This window comes from Anopheles maculipalpis, chromosome 3RL (genome assembly GCF_943734695.1).
Source record: "Anopheles maculipalpis chromosome 3RL, idAnoMacuDA_375_x, whole genome shotgun sequence".
Taxonomy (NCBI): domain Eukaryota; kingdom Metazoa; phylum Arthropoda; class Insecta; order Diptera; family Culicidae; genus Anopheles; species Anopheles maculipalpis.
The window spans coordinates 84,075,793-84,099,242 of NC_064872.1; the positions used below are offsets into that span (position 1 = coordinate 84,075,793).

The 23,450-nt window shown below is 44.8% G+C and overlaps 5 protein-coding genes across 5 annotated transcripts in view; 3 read left to right on the plus strand and 2 right to left on the minus strand.

Annotated features, from left to right (window-relative positions):
* Nucleotides 1-23,450, plus strand: part of LOC126562905 (MIT domain-containing protein 1) — a 458,992-nt gene that overhangs the window by 363,279 nt on the left and 72,263 nt on the right. The gene's annotated exons all lie outside the window — the stretch shown is intronic.
* The window catches only part of LOC126561486 (diacylglycerol kinase 1), a 483,147-nt gene that overhangs the window by 111,182 nt on the left and 348,515 nt on the right, over nucleotides 1-23,450 (minus strand). The gene's annotated exons all lie outside the window — the stretch shown is intronic.
* On the plus strand, nucleotides 5,333-8,436 carry LOC126561530 (uncharacterized). The gene is made up of 2 exons (XM_050217736.1): nucleotides 5,333-5,481; nucleotides 5,548-8,436. The coding sequence occupies exons 1-2, from the start codon at nucleotides 5,333-5,335 to the stop codon at nucleotides 8,411-8,413; spliced, it is 3,015 nt and encodes a 1,004-aa protein (XP_050073693.1). The 3' UTR covers nucleotides 8,414-8,436.
* LOC126562320 (U1 small nuclear ribonucleoprotein 70 kDa) lies at nucleotides 9,926-15,014 on the minus strand. Its single transcript, XM_050218782.1, has 6 exons — nucleotides 14,790-15,014; nucleotides 14,541-14,723; nucleotides 14,325-14,469; nucleotides 11,048-11,299; nucleotides 10,609-10,977; nucleotides 9,926-10,123 (listed from the first exon to the last, which is right to left on the minus strand). Exons 1-6 carry the CDS (start codon nucleotides 14,931-14,933, stop codon nucleotides 9,936-9,938), a joined length of 1,281 nt encoding a protein of 426 aa, XP_050074739.1. The 5' UTR covers nucleotides 14,934-15,014; the 3' UTR covers nucleotides 9,926-9,935.
* LOC126561086 (uncharacterized) overlaps nucleotides 17,087-23,450 on the plus strand; it is a 108,731-nt gene continuing 102,367 nt past the window's right edge. The window contains exons 1-2 of the mRNA XM_050217032.1: nucleotides 17,087-17,160; nucleotides 18,761-18,845. Coding sequence (XP_050072989.1) covers nucleotides 17,151-17,160; nucleotides 18,761-18,845 — 95 coding nt within the window. The 5' untranslated portion in view covers nucleotides 17,087-17,150. The remainder of the gene's footprint in view (nucleotides 17,161-18,760; nucleotides 18,846-23,450) is intronic.

Sequence of the window (23,450 nt, forward strand, 5' to 3'; positions counted from 1 at the left end):
GAATGGACGAATAGGCGTGTGTATGTGTGTGTGAGCGTTGATCGTAATGAAGCGGGTCACCTTAGTTTCGGCTGACTGTGTATCTCAGGGAGTTTGTGTGTTTTTGACGCGCGGGAAAACTGTTTGTAGCGTAATGGAAAATGCGGTTCGATCGACTCAGCCCGGCTGTTCTAAGACATTGTAAAGTGCTGTGAGGTAGGTCTGTGCATGCAAAACTATGGCTATTTAACTCAAATAATTTTGTATTGGTTTTGTCATCCAAGACTGTAAAAAATCTCTTTAATTTCGCTTTTTTTTGAATATTTTTGATACGAAAATTATGGAATCATTAAGCAATATACTTCAATATAATTGAAACCAGCAGAACATCCACGTTACATTCAAATTTTAATGCGCTTGATTCTACAAAGTTGGTATAGCAGGTCACAATAGCTACTGCCAGTACCGTGACCTTTGAGGGTAATACATGTAAAGTGAATCTATCAATAAACACATCAAGCCTGGAGTGATCTGTTCTGTTCTCAACAATTTTTGGAATTTGGAATCCTAGCATTTGCATCCCTTGGTTTCGGAAACAGAAATTCGGGGTTAGGCATCAGGATCCGGGGTGAGGGATCGGATATCCGGTATATCGGATTAGGAATTCGCCTTTTGATCATGCAACATTTTTTTTATTGATTTGAAGGTCAAGTAGCAATACGGCCAGGTTTCTTTTTGGTAATCTTTCTGGTAGTTGTCACATTCCAATGTATGCTTCAGGAATTTGTAAAAATGAAAATTTCGAAAAGGTAAACCAGGGTTATTGACACCAAACAGCCATTAAAACAATAGCATCTTTTTCCTGAAACCTTGATTGCAGCTAAGCTCACACCACGTTGCTTCAGTCCCCAGATACTAATCCCCGGATAAATGCCATCATGCAAAAGCATCATGCCAAATGATCACGAACTATTAGAGCATCGAATTACCGTGACCATCGCATACCTTTCCCCATTGCCACGCGAATATGACGTGTGTATGTATCGTGCACGAAAACGTAAGCCCGGTGCCAGCTGACGAAGCCAATTCTACTGGCCATGAATGATTTGAAATAAAATATAAAAAATCTGATTTACTAGCAAGGCTCACATCAATCGGACAATGCTCCGATTCCGCGTGTGGCGTAAGTATCGAAACCAAAGGGAACTTCATCGTGTGCCACGAGTAAAGAGTATAAATAATTTTTAACCAAACTATTTCCGATGAACTGTGGTGATGCGCATTCGCATGACTCATAAAATATGACACGTAGACGTCCTTGAATCAAGCCAGCCCAGGCAATCGATCGCCACAGCGAACGCGTGGGTCATCCTCAACTTTGACCCACTGATGACCACGGGGGCGTTAAATAAAACAGTGTCACTCCCTTACCGTGGAATTCAAACGACAATTAAAAGCGATTGAAAACCGAACATGCGCTTGTGTGCAGGTGTATGCGTATCGTCACGTGGAGTAACTAATGGAGCACACCAAAAGCTACACAGCTGGCGACACAACGGCACAGAGTCAATGTTTACACTCGGGGAAGTATAAGCGAAAGCAAATTTGCGTCTGGCCATTCTTCCACCCTGCTTGCCTAGCGGGCCCTTTCTTTAATCACTTTAAGGGTTAAAACCGTGGCTTGCTCCACACCTGTGTGCGTAAGTGGCGCATCGTGTAACGTCATCGCGGCTCGAACTCAACTGCAAAACCGGTTGCAATGCCACCCCTATTCGCAGTGGAATTAAAAGGGAAACATCTACCCTATTTATATATTTTTTAAAAGCAAACGAATGCGAATGTTTATGGCTAACAAGTTTAAAAACATTTCAATAACAATCATTTAAGAGATCGTACCGGGAGAGAACGATCGTTCGATAATTGTGTGGAGCAGCGCAAAACAAAAACACTCCGGAGAGAAACCAGATGACGGTTTTTCTTTCTCGGCTTGGAATGCCTTTTTATCCAGCTTCCCCTTGTTGGGCGTTTTAGAGGGTGGGGATAATGCACCCAGGAAAAGTGTTTGCACAAACAATAGAACGTTCCGTTTCACTGCTCTCGCTCACTCTTTCTCTCTCGCTCTGGATCGACACCTTGAAACCCCCTGGCGCGCGGGTTGTGATCGTCGTGATCCGCGAGTTGTTGGATCATACGAAATGTGCGACTCGTGAGCACGATAAAACTCGCCAACCGTTAGTCGTCTCCCGGTACCGATCGCGATCACACCGGTACGGTTAAGTGCCTCTCCAGCGTTCGTTCCAGTAACTCATTGTGCCCGTATTACACGCCAGTAGTAAACGGTTAGCATACATACACAGACACACATACCCGTACCGGGCGGTGGAAAGGTGAGCCAACAAAAACGGCCAGTACAAGGTGAAACTACACCGGCAAACCCGTTCTAGTATGGTGCGGGACTAGACCGCGAACTAGACGTTTGATTAGCCCAAATCAGACATACCAGTGAACGGAGTGAACGGCGTGAAACAAGGGGGGGGGGGGGGGTTGTTTGTCGAACCAACCCCAACAAGCTTGTCCGGGTTTGACGCGGTTGTTATCTAAACCAAAACAAATGTTAAAACCTTGGATAAGGTGGGCTAGGTGGAGGAAGGTTGCACGAGTGTACGAGTAGATTCATTTGATTCATTTATAGTTTAGTGGTTATGGTGGGCTCGCTAGAAACCCGAAAAAGCAGTTCGATTTATATTATGCTGAGTGTGTTCCATGTTCCACAAACTATTAGTAGTAAATTCGATAATTAGCATGATCACGACACGTCTATCACCAAACGAGAACGACGAGCTTCAACGTGAACGTTATCCCGTTTTTAAGCCATTCTAAAATACATTCAGCAGCAGTCAACGTTACTTAGCCAATTTCGATTGCTCATCACGATTGTTCGCCGTCGCCCCTTTTTGCAAGCGCGCAATTAAACACGTTTTTTCTTTGCCCACGAAACGCAATAAAACCACAACAATACTATGAAGATCATCACCTTAAGACGCGCGTGATGAGTCCCGGACCGTTTAAGATGACATCATGTTTTGAATACAAAACGTGTGATCGAGAGGGAGTGTGTGTGAGTGCTTTGCTGATCTTTCTGTGTGTGGGCTTACTCTGTGTGTGCCGCAATCGTAGTTTTTTTTTTTCACCCCCCGTTTATGGGTGACCTCCAGCCGTGTATGCAGTCATTTCTGGTGCAGGAATGGCGCCTCAGGTGGTGCGGCGAGTCATCGTACGCAAGCAGCGCAACTGCACACAAGTGCACGGTGAATGTAAACAAAAACACACACACAAACACATTGCAGTGGAGAGAAGAATGTGTCCAGAACAATATGGCATCTGCCCACTTTCCAGCCCTCACGGGGTGGTTAATTTCCCAACCGAGCGCGAAAACTATCCCGTGCGGTAGAGTTGACCGTGTCATGTGACTCGATCACGTAATCGGATTTCACGCCCTAAAGATCGGCTTAATCGGTAGGTAAGGTAGTGATTTTTGGGGGCTCAGGGAACCCCAAATGGAGTTGTTTGAAATTTTTGGCAGAACACTGTTGAAGGTCCCATGTTTTTTTTAAACTAGTCAATGATGGGGTTTGAAGCTTTCAATAACTCAATCCGATGGTCATCACAGGAACTTTGATGATGAGATGGAGTTGAACAAGCTTGTAAAAAGGTTGTCATCTTTACACCATGATTGGAAGCTTCCTATTGTCTCTCTTTCTCCCTCGCTGTTGCCCATGGAACGAGATATCATTGCCGATTGTTGTCGGCTTACGGTTCCCCGGTCGCCCGGTCGGCAACGTTACGTACGTGACATGAATGAGGGAGGAAAAGTACGTGTGGCCGTTCATTATGGCCGTTTATAGTCATTTATCAGCAAACTGTGTGTAGGCGAGTGTCTGTGACCTACCTTGACAATTTCCTCGTTACATCACGATGCATGATGCGCTCTTAAACGAGATTACAATTGCGCGAAGAAGAGGCTACATCTTTTGATGTAAAAGTTCCAAATAATTCATATTTGGGGAAAGTCTGCTCCACAGCTATGCACATATTACATGACACTTTGACGCAATCGTTTGCTTTTTTCTGCTTCCAACGGTCGATGTACGATAATAGCTTTTGCTACTTCTTAAATCCCAAGCCAGAATACACAACACACATTAAGAATGTGTACCAAACAAACTCGCTACGTCCAAAATCGAGAGTATCGATTCAATTATCGCTGACGTGCAAATTTCACCTCATAATTGATAGTCAGTAGATTTGGCATTGCATTCACTCTAGTCGAAGTTGGATGTCACTGCCAGGCATCGAACAGCGAACGTACTTCCAACGATCGGTCTGCTTTTCAAACATGGAAGCTAATTGACTTGAAGTTGCTCGATCGCTCATTGGTGCTTGCTAGACGGGGACACTTAGCACTGCTTCAAGCACAACTTTTGCATCCAACCGCTACGAAGGCGCAAATGGAAGATGTAAACAGACCCTCGAGATGTGTTGGATGAGGAGAGCGATGTCACTAAGCATTGATCTCATAACAACAGCTTCGTATGAATAGTATACGATGCGGCTTAGCGATAAAAGGTCGGTTAAAGTAATTTAAACGCAAATAAGTGACTAATAAACAATCGATAACTGTGGACTAAACAGTATCACAATTCCCGATAAATGTTTGTCGCTGGCTTAGACTTCGGCTGCAGAACTTTCGATGAACTAGACCTAAAAAGTGCCTCGCGTTATACTGTCGTAATCGTCACAAAATATAATCTAAAATTCTGTTTCCACACAGCTAAAACTATTGGCATGAAATCATCACTTATTGCTGAATTGTATGAAGCAATTCATAAGAATTTACAGCTCAATATTGCTCTTCCATTTTCATTGAGAATGATGCCTGGCTCAAGTGTAGGTAGCCATTTTTGAATTCTAATTCAAAAGAGCTAAAACGGTTGCTAATAACATGCTAAAAAGATTGTTGTATACATATTTAGGAAACACTTTTGTTGTTTTTCTCTTCTGTTTCTTCTCATCGAACCGAAGGGGTTCATTATTCGACTATGACTAATAACAAGTTTCCGTACATGGTCAGTTCAGTTCGGTTGAGTACAATCACACACCAACGTGAATCTCTGCTTTCGAACCAAGTATTGCTCTTGATTAAACTTGAACTTCGATGACTGTCGTCATCGTACCTCACTGACGGACCATGACTAAAAGAGTGCGCTAGGTCAATTTCAATTACAGTCGATCATGTTAGTGAGTATAAGGTTGAACACAACTAACCTTACGTGCTTTTCTTCTCTTCCTGCAGATGGGTAACGCGCTGTGTAAAGAACCTCGATCGAGTTCGTCACCTAGCACTGGGAACGCATTCAGTAACTTTAGCAGCGTGATCTGTCCTAACGGACTGGGCAAAGGAAAGACACATCCGATGCGGAAGACATACTTCTCACGAAGCGCGTAAGCGACTTAATGTCAGTCCCTTTGCCGTTCATAATCTATCCATAATCTCTGCTTAATTTCCAGAGTTGATGCTTCAAAGAAAACCACCTCGGCCACCGGCTGGCAGAGTGTCTGCCTATACGTCCCAGACGGTTCATCAGGACGTCAGCAAAAAGTGATCGATACACCACCGGTCGCACCTCCGCGCAAGAAACGTGGTGCCACCTTAGATGGACGCTATCGGTCCGACGAAGCACTAAAGGTGAAGAATGGATTTCAGGATGTTTTCGGACGCGAAAGCCGTCGTCACTCGTGTGACGTTCCGTCCGTCACACGACCGGCCAGTGTGCCACCACCTCGGCCGGATGTAGCAGCACTTCCAGCACGTCAAACATCCTGCTTCGAAATCGATGCCAGTAATGATGCGTTTAGCGATTTCTCCAAAGTTCCCACTACGGCCGAACTGGAACGCGCACCATCCACCTCACAGATACCACGTGTGGGAAATCGTAAATCAGATAAATTCTTCGGCGAACGGTTGGCCGACTCGCTGTCCCCCGAGCAAGAGCTTGCACGGAATGAGCAAAAAAAGTCGCAAAAAGATAAATCAAACACGAGCTTGGTACGGGATGATGTGGATAAGATAGAAAAATTCGTCGAGCACAAGGAGACGGCGACGGAGAAGCGTCAGAAAAGTGTGCCCGAGATACAGATAGAAGCACGTGAGTCCATGCACGCGTCGCCAACACCGAATAAGACGGAAGGTGAAGATTTGATGAAATACATCGATCGCACGGTAAAAGGCGACAACCAGATAGGTCGGCGGGCCGAATTTCTCATGGCAATGCTGGAGGACTACAATGACAGCGTGCGGTACGATGGTATGGAACCGGTCGAGGAACCGCTGATCGTACCGAAACGTCGTAAGAGCAAACATATCTGTGACGATCACGATCATATGCACAACAAGCTACAGGCCCACGAACGAGATGCCTCAGCGGGGAATGTTATTCGCACGGAGGCCTCGATAGAACATGCACCACGAAAACCAAGCCGAGATTTCTCACGCTACAAACCGATCGATGTGGATCCTTCGTCGGATGGATCGGATGACGAAGAGTGCAGCGTGGTACGACCGGTTCGAACCAAGCAGAAGGCAAAACTGCGCGAGTCGCCATCCCCTGTACCACCACCAGATCCACCCCGGTTTCAGAAAAGTCTTTCGGAAACCCAGTTTACCGGAACGTCGACACAACTTCAACCGACGAAGGATGAGACAGAGCCCAAGGCACACACACCACGCATGCTGAAGCGAATCATATCGATGCCGACGACCGAAAATCTTGCCAAAGAGTCGTCACCCGGTGCAGAGACTCCGCAGCGTCCGATTCTGACGAAAAGTTCCAGCTCGGGTTCATTCGCGGCCGTTGACCTGCAGCGTACCCGAATCTGCGTGGAACGGTTCACTCCGGAAGATTACGTGCATCGTTCGTCCGGTGCTGATGAGCTGGTCAAACCAAAGTCCAAGCTAACGACACGCAAGATTTCATGGAAATCCAACGAAGCACCTGTTTGCCAGACCCCGACACCTACCACCGAACGTCCAACCGGTGCAAGTTTCATGATTGGTGGTACTACAGTAGTAACATCTGACTCTGCGTCACAGCTCGCACCACCAGAGGTACCAAAGCGTAAGCATTCGGATGCTTCTACTGGAGCTGAATCCTCTGGACAAGAAAAGGAAGTGCTTACGAACTCCGTATCCACACCAGCGGCAGAAGATCCAGTAGAAGATAGAGGCCTTCGTCAGTTCTGTTTAGGATCATTCATCGAATCTAGCAAAGTGCTGCCACATCACGATGTGGTCAATGTGCTAGGTTGTGTATATGATGCTACCGACAACAAAGAAAACATCGTCGAACAGTTCCAGACATTCCTAGAGGAGGCACTAAGTGCGGAATTGAATGAACCCAACCCATCCAACCCGAATATTTCCAAGCTGATTGAGAAGTTATCCCAGACAAGCTCGGACGGTGATAAGCAGCTGGAAAATGTAACACTTAAACTAGTTGGTTCGAGTCACTCCTCCTCCGACATGGACGACTGTTTCGATCCGGAGTTTGAAAAGATAGAAAAATCGGAAATCGTCGGTGAGCTGCCAAAGATTGAGCACGGCCCCAAGCACGGTGGTGGACGGCGTCGGGATAGTATCGAATACATGAGCGATTGGTTCGGGGGTGAATCGGACGGATCCTCCACAATGCTATCGTCTATCGGAGTCGATGAAGTAAAGGCTAGTGATCGAACGCCAACAAAACCACCCGTACACGGTGCATCGTATGGATCGCGTAAGGAAAGTATCGAGGATGTTGGCAGCTGGTTCTCCAATCACAACGCACTCCGGCCATCGTTTGGTGAGGAATTTGAGGAACCAAGTCGCCGGTTACGCCGCGGATCAGATGGTTTTCTTGGGTACGATCTGCAGCGTCAGTATCCGTTCGGGAAGGGCCGTGAGCGATCCGATTCGCTGTCGGCCGAGATGTTCGAGGGTATCACGAAACTGCAAGAGCAACGATCCGACCAGCAGCAGGAACATCCATTTCCGCACCATCCCCAGCGCAAAAAAGTCCTGGAGCACCGTAACAGTTCCGATGCACTGCTGATGAAAGTACTAACACGCTCGAATCGCACTCAACATCACAACTCTGACGAGCAGCAGAAGCAAGAAGAAGCGCCAAAACAGATTGAAACTGTTGATGAAAGTAAACCAATGTTAAATGAAGACACAGACAAACACAACAGCATCGCCGAAAGTAATCCTTCGAAGGATGCTTCCAAAACAACGAAAAACGATGACAAATCACCGGCACGAACGGAAAACGATGAGCACGAGCACAGTGAACATTCCACGTTGCTGAAGTTTCTTTCGAAGGAGAAATTAATTGAGTGAAGTGTTCTCGTTGTTCGGGGGGACAAAAAAACCCCGTTCCAAAACATAGTCAGTATTATAATTGTTACCGCACCGCTAGACCGGTCGCTTTAGCATACGAAGACGGGAGCTGTTCGCTTAACGTACTAGCAGATTACATTCTTTAACAAACATCTTCTTGCCTTCTTGTTCTAGAGATAGAAATAAATTATGTTGGAACAGATAAAGGGATTATGTGTTTTCGATTGTTCTAGCTCTGTGTGTGCATCTGAAACATATTCTTAAATGTCTTTAAACGAGAACTAGCTTCTTTTTTGGGGATCTCCAATTTGCATTGGAACATTCTGGGCGGAATTTTCAGCCGATGGAAGTGTTTAGGACATCTGCAGCGGTTTGCGAGTCGAAGATCAATGCGACGAGGACAACGTACCAGAGGATCTGATAGTGATAGAACCGAAATTGAAAGCAGAGTATGACATCGCCTATGTTGTCTTTGTTTTCCTTTCTAGTTGTGTTCTTTCCAGTCAATATTCGCCCAGCATTACCATTTAAAAGATGCTTTATTAAACGTCTAGCTTCATTTACCTATGCCAAACACAGTGCTACAGAAAATTCGTGAAGTACGTGAAGTACCATACCGCGCTGATGCATTTATGGAAAGTGTTCATTCAGCCGTTGGATGAGTGAGGATAGTAATATGGAGCATAATTGTGTACTGTTAAAATCGTATGACTCAGAAGATACACTGGTGGTTCCAATTGTTACAATTCAAGTTACAAGCAAGCTCATTCACGTTACCTTTATCCATTTAAATGCACTTAGACACGCTCGTACGAAACCAACTTACATGTAAACCTTATTTAGGGGCTTCCTTATCTCTTGCGAACGATGTACTACCGGAGAAAGCATGTTGTCTTACCTCAAGGATGCGTTAGCGCTGTGTATAGCAAGAATCCACCGGCAAATGTGCTTTCTTTAAAGGGATTTATCTGACCACAATCGGGTCGTACAAAAACGGGTTCTTTACGTTAAAAGGATGCATATTAGGTCCTTGCATTAATTTTGGCCAATGAGATATTGGATTATTGATTTAATGATTTGATTTTTTATATTTTTTGTTATTTTTTAAATATATTGAAAGACGGGATGTTAGATTCCCTTGAACTTCCTTGAACTAGTAATTGAAAGAAATTATTGCAAATAGAATGCTACAGGAATCAAGGAATCACATCGGGATTACCAATGCGCGGTGACAATAAAGAGTCAACGAATTAATGCAAGAACCCAGTGCGGCAGAATGTGTTGGCACCGATTACATAGTGCTTAAAACCTTTACGTACAGACCAATAGAGAAAGAATGATTATGATCTAAGCAAAGTTTACCTACACAAAAAAAACTAGACAGCAATTCACTTGCATACTACACTTGGCCAATGGAAGATGCGTTCGAAAGGCGTTCGTCGTTTGTTGAGACGGGCTACGGTGTTGGCCAGTGCTAGGGTTCTGTATACACCCATTGCTTTTCGCTCACCTCTACCTGCGTCTAATAGCCCTGGCCATCGTCATAGTCCCCTTCGTCATCGTCGCCATTATTAGTAACATAGCCGCGTCCATTATCCGCCCGTAGATGCAGTGGTTCGAGCTCGTGCGGACGATACTTCTCTTCTTCACCATCTTCATACTTAACCTGCGACTCGTACTGGGAGTATTGGGCACTGTAATCGGGATAATCTGCAACGAGAATTTACAATAAAAGCGGATATTAGAGTACGTTATCAACATGTAATAGCAATATTTTGAGCAAAGTTTTTGTTTTAAATATGTACGAAATTTAGATACTACCAAACAGTTAACAGCTTCACAACTGATAGCCCTGGAATTTCGCGTAAGCGTGTACAAACTACTTTAGCAATATCATTCATCGCGATCAACGCACTAGAACCTTCGACTAAAACAAGAACTACTGCGGATCGTATTGCTGCCCTTGTTACTTTACTTATTAAGCTTTTCTTCTCGTAAGGCCCCGAGCCACGGGAAATTTCCAACTGTTAAAATCGATGTTAAACTATTGAAAAATGTCTAATTTGCGATTTCAGCTTTTCCTCAGTTACCCATTCTAAGCACTTTGTGTATGAAGTATAAACCAGTCCTGAAATTCTCATTTTGAAATCTCTCGTGGCCCGCGGTCTACATATTCACCTTCACAATAAACTTACCATCAATTGGTTCCTCCTTGATTTTGATTTCTCCCTCACGGAATTCCGGCTTACGTTCCTTCCGATCCCCTCCACCATTGCCAGAACCACCGGGCCGATCCGCCCGATCCCGATCGCCACGATCGCGGTCACTACGCTTATGGCGGCTTTTCTCTGCCCGATCGCGATCACGCGACCTGCTACGTTTGCGCTTACGTTCCTTATCCCTTTCACGGCTTCGATCACGCTCCCGCTCACGATCCTTCTCCCACCGCTCACCGCGTTCTTCCACATCGCGCTCACGGCTACGTCTTCGCCTGCTCCTATCCTTCGACCGGCTACGATGGCGCCGATCACGATCACGAGAACGAGATCTTCGGCGATCGAACCCTTCATCGAGAATGGGCAAAGTTTATCAGTTTCCTTTTTTTACTGGATAATCATTTGAAAGCACACTTACGATTCTCTGGTCGATCTCGTTCCCGACGATCGCGATCCTCTCGTTCGCGCTCGAGCCGATACCGTTCCCGTTCGCGTTCGTTGTCCTCCCGACCGGAGTGCTTGATGTTAACGTCTGGTCCACCGCGGCGCGTACCACCCAATCCACCGCCTAACCGTCTCGGAAGCCATCCCTTCACTGTACGAGCCCGTTCCACGTCCACCAGCACACGCTTACCGTCTATTTTCTTACCGTCCGCGTGCTTGTAGGCCGCTGTAACGTTGGTACGCGATCCCATCCGAGCGTCCCCCCGTTTGGTGAAAGAACGACGATCAGCGGCAGAGTGCATTTTCACATACAATACCATACACATTCAGAGTCATTTTACATAGGAGCCACACGGTAGCAGAAGGGGGTACACAGTGACAATGCGCGCATAACACAACGGGGCGGAAAAAAGAGAGTCAAAAGAAAAAGAAAATAGTACAAAAAACGGAGGCTCGTGGTTCGGGTCGTTCGCCATAACAAAAGCCGGCTGAAAACAAGCCTGGCTGGTCGCACGACACACGATGGAACAAATATGCATTGAAAGGATAATGGTATGAAGATTTTCAAATGTGGATTGTTTTTTTTTTTCTTTTCGTTTTAATTTCCCGGAAGATGTCGTTTAAAGTACACAAACGTACCTCGCGCGGATCGCCTAAAACAAATGGGGAAGGTTTCTAATTTATCTGCTTACATATGAAGCTGCTTGAACACGTAAAGCCAACGCATAGGCGAAGAAGTTTAGATTAAGTTGGGAGGATAAATATTAGTTATGGAAGGACTCTCCGTATTTCTTCTTTATTCACCTCCATTCTTATGATACCCCGTGACTATAGACGTTAAAACCAACACTGTTGTACTGCGGGAGTAAATCGACTAGATGATACCTACCCAGGGAGTAGAAAATCTTTCCGAAATAGTACAAGAAAATGTTCACTAAGGACATAGAGAAGGAAAGAGAGATAGAGACTATTTCGCTCGAAACAGTTGCTTACTTAACCTTTATTTCAATGACCATCTAACACCTATTTTATTTTTAATTGTTCGAAATATATTTTAAATTTAATAATAAATTTTATAACTTTTTTCTATAACCACCTACCCGTGTAGGTCATATATTTTGTACAGTTATTTGTATCTTGGGGTAATACAAAGCTTGTTACTTCTGATCTACTAGGTGTATTTGGATAAAATTAACAACAAAGAGACAGATTTCTGAAATTCACAACTAATTGTTATTTGCTCAACAGCAGAAGTAGTCTTTTTCATGAAAATGACATGCAAAAATGACGGTCAGATAAAAATAAAAGTTTTATAATAATATAAAATGCAAACAACCACACAAAATATATGGCCTACCCATGCAAGATGTTATAGACAAAGTTCGTCATGGTGTATTTTTGGTCATTGAAACACAGGTTAAGATTGGTTCGCTTATACAGCCCCTTCACTAGGAATATCTGAGTTCTTCTGTAGCGAGTTGCAGGATTTGTACCTTTACACCGTATCTCGTTTGTAGTTTCGTTTCCGTTTACCTGTGACCCGCACACCATACTTACGTAAGGGAATGAAAAAGGTTGCCAATGCGCAGAGAGAGAGAGAAAGAGAAACAGAGGGAGGGAGGGAAACAATTCTTACGATAGTCCCTCACGCATGTACATTGACGCTGCGTCGGAACAAGTGTAGTGGGGCATCGAAGGACGACGTACTTTCAAAGAAAGCCGCGTGGTGTACCTACTAACCACCGGTTGTTTCGCGGTCTTAAAAAGATGCCTGGTACGTTCTGACTCTAGCAGCGCATATAACCGTTGCCTTTCGGTTATATACTTTCATTTTGGTGTATTTGAATATTCTTTTGTAAGTAGTTTTTTTGGTATTGTTTAGTTTTACCTATTTAACTCATTATCACCAATGATCGTACCAACTCCTCCGGTAGCGGCCAACATACCAACCATCATGATTACTTTTGTCACTAACCATAACAGCAGCAGCAGCAATCCATTACAGTCAGCTCCCGGATCACCAATGCAATGAATTTACAAGAACTCGATTAAGAACTTACGATTCGTTTTGCTTTTTCTTGCTTGTAACTTACAACAGGCAGTCATTACCGTTATTATTACCATCACAATCACAGCTTACCCATGGTGTACCGTTTGCGAATACTTACACACACGGCTGGTAACGAAGCGTTTCCGTTCCGGGTTCGGTTCTTCTTTGCTTTGTATTTTTGCGATCGAAAGTTTACACTTACGGAGCAATTAGTTTACCATGTTTTTAAAATATGAAAATCTCTTCTTCAACTCAATTCAAAAGGAACTTATTTCAATCCCAACCACAGTAGCAAAAAGGTTGCCAGGAATGAAGAAAATTATTGCTCTAAGACAATAAACAAAAATGTCCTTTCCAAACCATCTGAAACTTGAAGCCACCACAGTCAGTGGCAAACTGTTTTCGTTACTTATTCAATACGACAATTAATAAGCAAATCCATCCTGGGAGGTTAAACGCTGAAGAGTTCCAATGCTCCGTAAATTGAAGATTGTTATATTTCTGCTGCTGTGTGGATGGAAATGTGGGAGTGCTTTTTTCTCTCTCTGTTGACAGGCCACACAGTATGGCGAGACCGACCTGGGATTAAGTTAAGATCTTCTCTCTTACCAACATTTTTACCAAAACCCGATTATTGCCTACCAAACATACAAACCTACCAACCAAACGTGTAACTTCTTCAACAGAGTGCGTGTGTGCTTGTGTGTCTTGCTAGTTGTAAGTTCCGCAGAGCGAAATCTACAATGAAAAACTTACAATACGGTGAAGTTAAATGAGCATCCCGAAGACACGCACCCAGATATAGCCCTAGAAACATGCATTATTTACCATATACACGGGTGGGGATTTCTCTCCTATAAAAGGTTAACACTTTCTTACTCACTTCTCGGACTTGTCTGATGCTTCGATACCATTTACTTAAGCTAAACAAACATACTGACCAACACGTAGAGCAAGAAACATTCCAAAGAATTGTTTCTTGAAGGAAACAAGGCGAGCTAAGGATCGTTGTATCGCATTTGAAATTGCAACAAACGGTCGATTAGCAGTGATTATTTTTACACACCGAGTGTATGCTGCAACTGAACGGGGAGGTCGTTTTGGATGGATGGAGAACCAGACTGGAATTACGATTCCAGTGGGAGTAACTGTAGCTTCCACGCTAGCTACCCATTCTTATCGTTCCGTTCCCGGTACTTACCGTGCATGTCTCGTTCATGTTCATACTCAATAAACGCGTATCCGCGCGGTTTGCCCGTTTCCTTGTCGTTGATCATAATAATCTTCTTTATATTACCGTATATTTCAAACTCTCGTCGAAGCTTCGATTCCGAGGTGTCATAGTTCTAAAACGGAAGAATAATGAATGTGTTAAACAAATGTGCTTGTTGGCTTACTACCACTTAGGGGTACTTACAATCCGAGCAACAAACAGTGTTTTAAACGGATCCTCTGTCGCTTCCAGCAGTTGGTTCGGATCCCATGTAGCTATTTCTCTTTCGAGCTTGTATGCTACCTGTTCGGCCCGTTCCCTTCGGCGCCGTTCTAAACGCTCTTCTCGCGTTTCGACACGCGTCGGCGGTGGCGTATCCTTCGGATCCTGTGGCATAGGGGGATGAAAAAGTAGTAGTCCACACCGATCCACGGAAAAGCTTTTTGAACTTACCTCGAAACAGTCCAGAAAAGTTCCCACTCCCATATAGCCCTGTGATTTCTTTTCATGGGGCAGCTTATCCGGAGGAGGAAGGTACGGAATGGGGTCGCGAGGTGCGAACAGAGCAAGCAGGTTCGGAGGTAAATACTGCGTCATTGTGGGGCGTGTTTTGACTCTCCTTTGCCACTAAACAATGCACAATTATGTTCACTCGTAAGCTAGGTATGTATTAAACATTGAAAATAACACTTCTCAGCTGTAAATTATCTTTTTTCCAGTCAGGAGCAGCAGCAATACCAGCAGTATCACGGACTGTGCTGCATTGTTTGAGAACGCGAAGGAAAGAAGAAAACGTAGGGTGACAGCGAAACGTCAAAAACCCGCCTGACGCTTGGGTAACGCTTCAAGGCAAAAACGGTTGCCATTTGTTTGACCAGTTTGAAGAGGAATTACACTCTTTTGAGGATGAAAATTTATAACTACTATACACTCTAAAATAGCAACTAAAATTTTGTTTCAAATTTAAGACAGAAAAATGAAAAAATCCCTCCAAGTCACTTCGAACAGCAAGCAAACGGAGCGCTCCGGTGAAAAACATGCTACACAAGGGCGAAATGCGACATATCCGATGGCAGCTGTCAAAAAGCGAACCCCCGAGCGTGCTTGTGTGTATGTGTGCCAGTGTTTGTGTGTGCCCTTTAAAACGAGAAGAAAAGATACGCATCTCGTTTTTTGGATGTGAGGTAAAATTACGCGCTTTTGCTGTACTTTTGCACTTCCGTGTGCCGTTTTGTGTGCGTGTGTACTGGTGGCCTTAGCGGTGCAGTAACTTGCGGCAGCAGTAGCAACAAATCGAACGCACGACACAAATAAACAAAACAGTTCACGGTGTGCACGTAATCGTGTCGTCGCCCCCATCTCACACAGTGAGCCAGCGAGTGGGAGCCCCCTGGAGCCCTTCAGAAGTGCGTCGTGTGGTGGAGACGGAGTGCGTAGTAGCAGCGAGCGAGTGTTTTGGTGTGCCGCCGTGTTATTTCCCCCTACTTTCCATTTTCCAGTGTGGCCATGTTTTCCTTGCTGTGCTTGTCTTCTTGTACTCTTATGGACGCAAGCAAGCGAGCAAGCAAGCAAGCTCGCACGCACGCACGCACGAAAGATTCGTACCGTGCATTGTGAAATCAATGCGTAGCGCTCCGAAAGAAGTCGACCCTACCCATAGATAGGTGGCAAGAGGAGTGAACGCGCGCGTGTGTGTGTGTGCAGGCGCGGGGCGGAACGCGAATGCACACACAATTCTGCTCTGCTCGTTTTGCTGTGATAGCCATTTTGCTTTGGCGTAGTGCGTGCAGACGGGAGAGAAACAAAGAAACATTAAAACGCTCGTCGACGATACGAACGTGAAGCGAGCGAATTATTCTGTCAAGCAACTTTGGCAAAAGTATCGCGATCCGTGCGTGTGACGCCGTTCGTGCGATCTTATCTGTGAGCGAGTGAGCTTAAATTTGTCGCGTTATCAGAGATATTGCATCCCATCTAGTTCCACTGCGTCGCGTACCAATCCCGTCATCTTCACTAACCCCCTCTCACTGGGGCGCTGCTGTGTACGGCGAAGGCGCATCTCAGGCCACTGTGTGACAGTTCTCCATAGTGGCTTTTTTTCGCCTACAAACCGGCGTAAATGAATTGTAATCCAAGGATACCATGCCATCAAAGAACAGTGTCCGCGCTTGCTACGCATACCAGCAACCACCATCATCTGGCGTTTGACATTTCTCAGCTCCTCGGAATCACGTTTCCCCCTCCATTCCTGTTCAACCCGTGGCATCCATTAATCAAATGATTTCTTCTTTCGATTTTAGGTATTTTGTGTGTGTTCAGCCGTGTACTGCGTATCGTTTTGGGAGTAAATAATAAACGGTCGCAATCAATGCAGCCCTCCGCCGAACGCGTACGATCGAATTCCCAAATCCTTTTTATCCTTCCGCGTACTACGCAACGTTCGTAAAGTTTGTGTGTGCCCGCGTGTGCGTGTGTGTGCGATACGAATCCCTCCCCGGTAGTCGACGCTCTGTTCCGTACGTACGCGTAGTGTGTGTCATTTCGCGTTTAGATCGTAATTTTAGTGCTGAAACAAAAACAAACAAAAGAAACAAACGGTGCGGTGCCTTGTTGATGAAGCCCGGTTTCTAGCTTAAGAATCCGTGCGCATAAGATTACAAAACAGTCCCGACCCGGCGTGTGTCGCGTGCCTGCTTGGATGCCCCCAGCGCGCGGTTTGGCCAACATTTGTTGTATCCTGCCGCTCTGTCGGACTGATAAAATTCTATCAAACATCGACCTCAAGCAGAACGCATCCGTGACAAAGCAGAGAAAATGTTTTTCGGTAAGTTAATAAGATAGCAAGGCAGGGATAGTAGAATCTCCGCTCGATGACGGTAATTGGTCGTCTGAATAGTATTAAATGTGTCTTAAAAAGTGCTGGACATTGAAAAGAGCACAAAACGGAAACCGTGGCTGCTTTTGTTCTTTGATTGAACGTAAATCAGAAGAAGCGCGCGGTACAAGATATTCCATCCCGTCCGTCCAACCGTACGCGTAACAAAGACTAGTACACTGGCTCCTCTGAACCTTGGCGCGCAAATCATCATTCCATGAACTTCGGCACCTCCGAGGGTTTTTACAACGAGTCACTAGAGGATACATTTATATGAGATATCGTTATGATTTTAGCTACCGAACAAACGACGAACTGTAATCAGTTCCGAAGCTATACGAGAAGTTACACAGCCAACCACTGATTGGCTTGCAACCTGTGCACGGAAACAGTTTGAACCGGGCCCAGTCGCAAACAGTACCCTTATAAAATTAAAAAATCAAACGAAATGGCACGCCGCACAGTAAGAAGAAATCGACAGCGAAAGAAGGCCGTTAGCACCGTCGTGAGCCACCGGGTGTTGTGGAATGATAAGCGAGATAGGAGTGGTTTAAAATTCGCACCGAACATGCATCACTGTTCACGTAAAGCTAGGGAAGAGCCAACACTCACCGCTGTGATGAGTACAATCACCATTCAACAAAATGTTCGTGGTAGGTGTAGGCTGGTAGGAAGGTCTAGTTAAGGGTACTACCTTCGATCAGTTGTACGCATCATCAAACGGGATGTTCGATGTTGCGTAGCTTCAGTGTAAACAACCGTTAGAACCTCGGCCGAAGGAATGGATTTCACTGTTAGGCTTTTGCACCATCGGTGTAACGATGGTTGTTTGGCGTATGAATTGAGTGCCTTCAAGAGCGGTCAGTTTTACGTGGTATGTGCGGTAGCGCCGTGTACTAGAATCGAAATCGAAATATGGTCATTTTTGTTATCACTTATACGTTATCTGCGTTAGTAGAAAAATAGATAAAATTGTACAGAATTAGATTTGGTTTGTTGATGAAAAAGTGTAATTTCTATGAAGAAGGACAAATTCACAAAATGCATAGCTAAGCGGCGAAGTTTAATCATATTTTGTTCAATGTTCGATTATTCAATGTTCAACTAAGTTCGATGATTTGGCGTTGCGAGATAAGTTCTTTCATGGTATTATATGGAAAAAGGGGGGGTTTCACACAAACCTAGATTTTTAATATAGATGGTCTCTAATTCGTAGATTAATTAAATACTTTGGGTACGAAACTACTCACGAAATGTACGGAAATGTTTCTTTAATTGTAAATTTATACGAACAAGAGCGCCATCTATTGGATTTGTATGACATTAAAGTAAGCTACTTACGTTCGCCGTTCGCATGCATGATAGCGCTACTGTACATGTTGAAGCGAAATACGGTTCGCTCTTGTGTTGTGTTCGTTTAACGATGTAAATTGGTGGAAATAGTCAAGACAACGAATACCGTAAAATTCACCACACGATGTTTTATAACCATATTTAAAATTTTCAGTACTAACTGTTTTTTTTTTTGGTTTTAATTGTTTGCTTTTAGCTCCAAACTTTGGTGACTTGGTCGACGACAGAGATCCGGTTAGTTCGCTGAAGAAGATAGCGACCGCCAAGGAAAAACATGCAAGGTATGTAAAATTATTAAATGATTTTACTTCAACTAACTCGTAAAATTGGATTTTGACATTTCAATTGTATGTGTTATTTAATAGTAACGCTTAAAAAAAATCATATTCTCCTCCAGACTGTTACTTCAATAGCTTTACGGTCGGAATATATGTCACTGTCTTGAAAAAAAGTAAAATTGTAAAAAAAAAAGAAAATTCTTGTCACTGTCTGTCCCTTGTCATCGCGTAAACAACCCGCGAAACGAGTGCATCTTGCAAAACCGCTCACGGGAATTGTAATTCAGCCGCATACAATGTTGCCGCCAGTGGTCTGGGCTACGTACATTATGCGCGAGACTCAAGAGAAAAACCGCGACATCCCGGCCTTTTGGCAAACGGCACTGTGCTACCTCAACATGAAGCGTTTAAAGACACTGACACGGTGCAATGGGACGCGCTAGACGGCATCCCATCCGACGACGAACGACGACAACGACTCTAGGAGAGCAATTAAGAAGTGCATTGCAATTGCATTTTGCCACACCGCAAGCAGATCCAACACGGTGTTATGGATAAAAGGAGAAACATATTCTTAGAGCAGCTGGTAGAGGAACGTGCGAACGTTTTTGGATATGATATGCTTCTCTTCTTCTCAGTCATCTCTCGAGCCGTGTGGGGAGGGAGGAAATAGAGTTGCGGCTGCCACACGTAAAAGCAAATCTTCGTCGAAAGGGGAATCGAAACGATGGGGTGAGGAGGAGGAAATCAAGAGCAAACCTTCGGCAGAGCAGACCGGAAACGATTCTCAATTTGCCGCGACCGACGAAGACGAGCGTGTCTAGACGCGCGAATGCATATGTGTAGTATACTTCTCACACGTGTCCAGAGTGGTATGTGTGTGTATGTGTTGCTGTGTGCCAATACCTTAGGATGCATTTTGCGCCAGCAATGCGCCACGTTTCGGACGCTGCTGCAGCGCCAATACTGCTAGACGGTCGTATGTATGTTGATAATTATAATTCGACCGTGCGGATGGATTGAATTTTAGCAGTTCACTTTGCCGTATCTTCTTGTTTCTCAAGGTTCAGTTCAGTTTTAGTCTCGGTTCGAGATCAATGAAAATAACAGAGAAGCACTACGAAACGCCACCTAGTGGCGAGTAGCCCAGTTAACCATCATAGGACTCTTTTTCTGTTCGTGTGCATATCCTTTACAAGATTTTTTTTTTACTTCCGATCTTATTAACACCTTAGTTACCCAGTCATTTAAAAGGATCCAATTGTGTTTTGCTTAATATGCTAGTAAAACAATTTTAAAACAATATTTCAAATCAGCTCTTTTTTGCTACCAAAAGCCTTGCATCTCTTATTGCAGTAAAATGCAATCCAATTCACTGCTTTTTCGCAAAGGCAAAAGATTTATGACGCGTTCCCCGGGTCGGATACGCGAGCACTGTTTCTCAATATGTGCGATCGCAGTTCGATCGTTCGCGTTAATTTTCATCCACAACCGTACTCACGGTGCGCGCATACTGTGTTTGTGATTCGCGCGCGCCTTTTGCGGTGCAACGTTGAGCAAATTAAGCCGGCTGCTGGGCTGTTGTGAGGGTTATGGGAATGGGAAGGATGTGTTTCGGTCTGGATGTGCGCTAGTCTGTGGTTTGCTGCCGTTTGAAGGCTTAATTTTTGTTACTTTTACTGCTGTGGCGAGGTGTTGATCTTGTTTTTGTTATATATTTATATTTTTAGCTTAACACTTTTTGTTACCGTCTGAGACGGTTTTTTTTCTTCTTCTCTTTCATCTTGCTTTTCTACTCTTCGTCTCCCCCCTCCCCATATTGTCTGGGTGCGCAGTGGTTGCGTATGCATAGGACTGTACCTGTGTGTGTGTGTGTGTGTGCATATACACGCACAAATCGGAACATAATTTTAGCACACCGACACCGTCTAGACACGAGAACGCCGAGCGCGCTTAAACGTTAATTTTTTCGCATTTGTTTTGCAATCTATTTTCGGTATATTATGTGCGTGTGTGTGTATGCGTTTGTTTGTGCATTTCTCATCCATCTCTTGGTATTCGGTGATGTATAGCCACGGTAGCCAAGCAACACGACTGTTCAAACATATTAGGCTGAGGATGCAAAACTGCACAAAGTACAAAAATAAATTTAAAAAATGTAATTAAATTAATCGATAAAAGTATAAGCGATTTGACACGATAATTATTTATCCAAATTTTATTTCATCCATGCACGATACCACACAGCACACACAGCACTTCGCCGTATGCCGAAAAGGCTGCCATTTGTTCGTGTATGCACTTTCTACGCACGCTTCTTGCAACTGCAACAATGTTATATGGTGTGCGTATGTGCAAAAGAATTCAAAAGCAACCGATAAGGAAAATGTACACCTCGTTCGCTTTCTAGTGTGGTTCGACCCGAAAGGAAACTTCTCACCATCTTCAGTCCAGAAGATGGATGACTGGAGCTGGCAAACGAAAAAGGGGGAGGAAGGCTTGAGTTTTTTTTTTGCAAGACGGTGGACATATACTGCACAGGGAGACACCAATGCTGCGCACCGATATCGTCAAAATGCGAGCGACAGAGAGAGAGAGAGCGAGAGGGAGAGGAGAGACAGAGCGTGAAACTGTGCAAAAACCAGACGAGGTCGACGGACGATGGTCGCTTTCGACGAGTTCCCGACCTACTTCAATGTGTCTGGCGTTTCATTGCTTTTTTTTTAGCTGTAGTTGTTGTAGCGGTCGTGGTTATGCGCCAGGTTACTCAAAATGTGTGGTTCCCCTGCTCTTTACCCGATCTCCTCACAGCCCCACTAACCAACCAACCACATACGCATAGCGCCGACGGAGATGTCACAGTGACAACCCCCGGGTTCTTTTCCCTTTTGGGCACTAATGAACGTAACCGGTAGAGGCCTCCTGTCTCTGTAGTGGATAAAAGGGGATGAGACGGAACAGTACGGGGAGGGCAGAACGGTGGTAGAGACAGACAGGTCTACGAGACGGGGTACGCGTTGGGGTGACTGGCGGAGCGTGAGGCATCGCCCCTCTCGAGATAGATGCAAAATAGCACCTCTCTCCATCACAGCAAGAAAACGGTTCCCTCTGGTTTTTGACGACCGGCTCGTTCTCGCGCTAGATGCAGCGAAAAGTGCAGTGCGAAAAAAGGGGTGAACAACGTGTTTCCACCCCTCTTCAGTCTTGTCTGCTCCTGAAGCCGCGTTGTGTCGCGTTCCGACAGGATGTGTTTTGTCGCAGCAATCACACACACACACGTACGCACACGATGTGTATCCTTTTCGTCAGGAGACCGTGGAAAATGGAATAGTCGGGAAAGTTATGGTTTCGCTCTTCACCTAGCAGTTCTGGTTGCGAAAATCGCGCGGGAATGTACAAGAGTTGTGCAAAACACGCTTGGTAAAATTTTTTGTACAAATGTTTGTGTATGCGTAAAAAAAGGAAAACTGTAACTGTGATGCGTGTTCGTTGGTTGCTTTTAAGGATGAGCGCCCTTCGAACTGGTTCTATCAGCCTTCCCGTTGCTCGGCGTCTTTCCTGACAGCAGCACAGTAAAAAAAAAGAATGGAAAATCCCAAAGGGTCCTCCTATTTGCCGTCAATTGCACCAGACTGGCCTCGGTCGATGGCTTTTTCAATTGGTCCTTGAGAAGTATCTGCCCCGGAGACTCGGCAGACCCAAGAACCAGCTGACAAAAGGTCTGTGACTATGGCAATATCCAACTCATCCGGTGGGGTTGTTGTTCGTTCTTTTTTTTGTCGATTTAAAGAAAGGCACAATTATAATCGAATTTATCTGAAGTTAGGGGGCTTAGCACCGCACGCAATTTCCCTGATTCCGATGCACTTCCGAGACACCGTGGGGCGTGCGCGTGTGTGTGCTTGTGTGCTCGCTTAATTGTGACTATAGTCCTAGGAATGGATAAAGCCTGCGAAATCCTGTTTTTTGGTGATTCCCCGGTCCCTTAACCCCGTTACACCCGGGTCTGGAACACAGGACTGAACCTGGCACACTCAAACACACACACACACACACATACTGTATAGGCGCATACTAGCAATGTGTTAACGGGTGTGGAAAAGGGTTGATATCCTGTTTTGTCTTATTTTTTTAATTGTTCCACCGGAACGCACTCTGGGCAATATACACAAGCCTCCCTGGTGGTCACTGTAAATCAGAACTTCATTATATTACAATTATTTGGATGTTAAGTGTTTGCTTGAATTGTGGCACGTTTATCGCAGGGTTTGTCCCTTTTTTTTTGCTTGAGGGCGCAGTTTACGAGGTATAAAACTAATCACATTATAATTAAAACTGAAAGATTGTACACGGAATCACAGAAGGGTGTGACGATGTTTTTGAAATTTAATTTCCTCAAGTTTTGTCGCTTTTTTATGGGGAAAACATTATAACTTCGTAGTTCTAGCTTGCATAGTGAGTTCTGCCAGGTGGTCGATCAGCCTGAACGATGATCGTTGATCCAAGCAGAATCTGTTGAGAAGTAACAGATCGGAGTTTCTGGCGGAGACACTGGCGTCACTCACTCTCAATTGGAGCTCAACTTCGTTTCCTCAGCCCAAAAGGCGA

Coding starts and splice junctions, on each gene's coding strand:
- LOC126561530 (XM_050217736.1), top strand. CDS start 5,333: ATGGGTAACGCGCTGTGTAAAGAACCTCGATCGAGTTCGTCACCTAGC. Junction 5,482..5,547: donor ACATACTTCTCACGAAGCGC/GTAAGCGACTTA, acceptor CTTAATTTCCAG/AGTTGATGCTTCAAAGAAAA.
- LOC126562320 (XM_050218782.1), bottom strand. CDS start 14,933: ATGACGCAGTATTTACCTCCGAACCTGCTTGCTCTGTTCGCACCTCGC. Junction 14,724..14,789: donor CTTTTCTGGACTGTTTCGAG/GTAAGTTCAAAA, acceptor CCTATGCCACAG/GATCCGAAGGATACGCCACC. Junction 10,124..10,608: donor CAAGGAGGAACCAATTGATG/GTAAGTTTATTG, acceptor TTCTCGTTGCAG/ATTATCCCGATTACAGTGCC.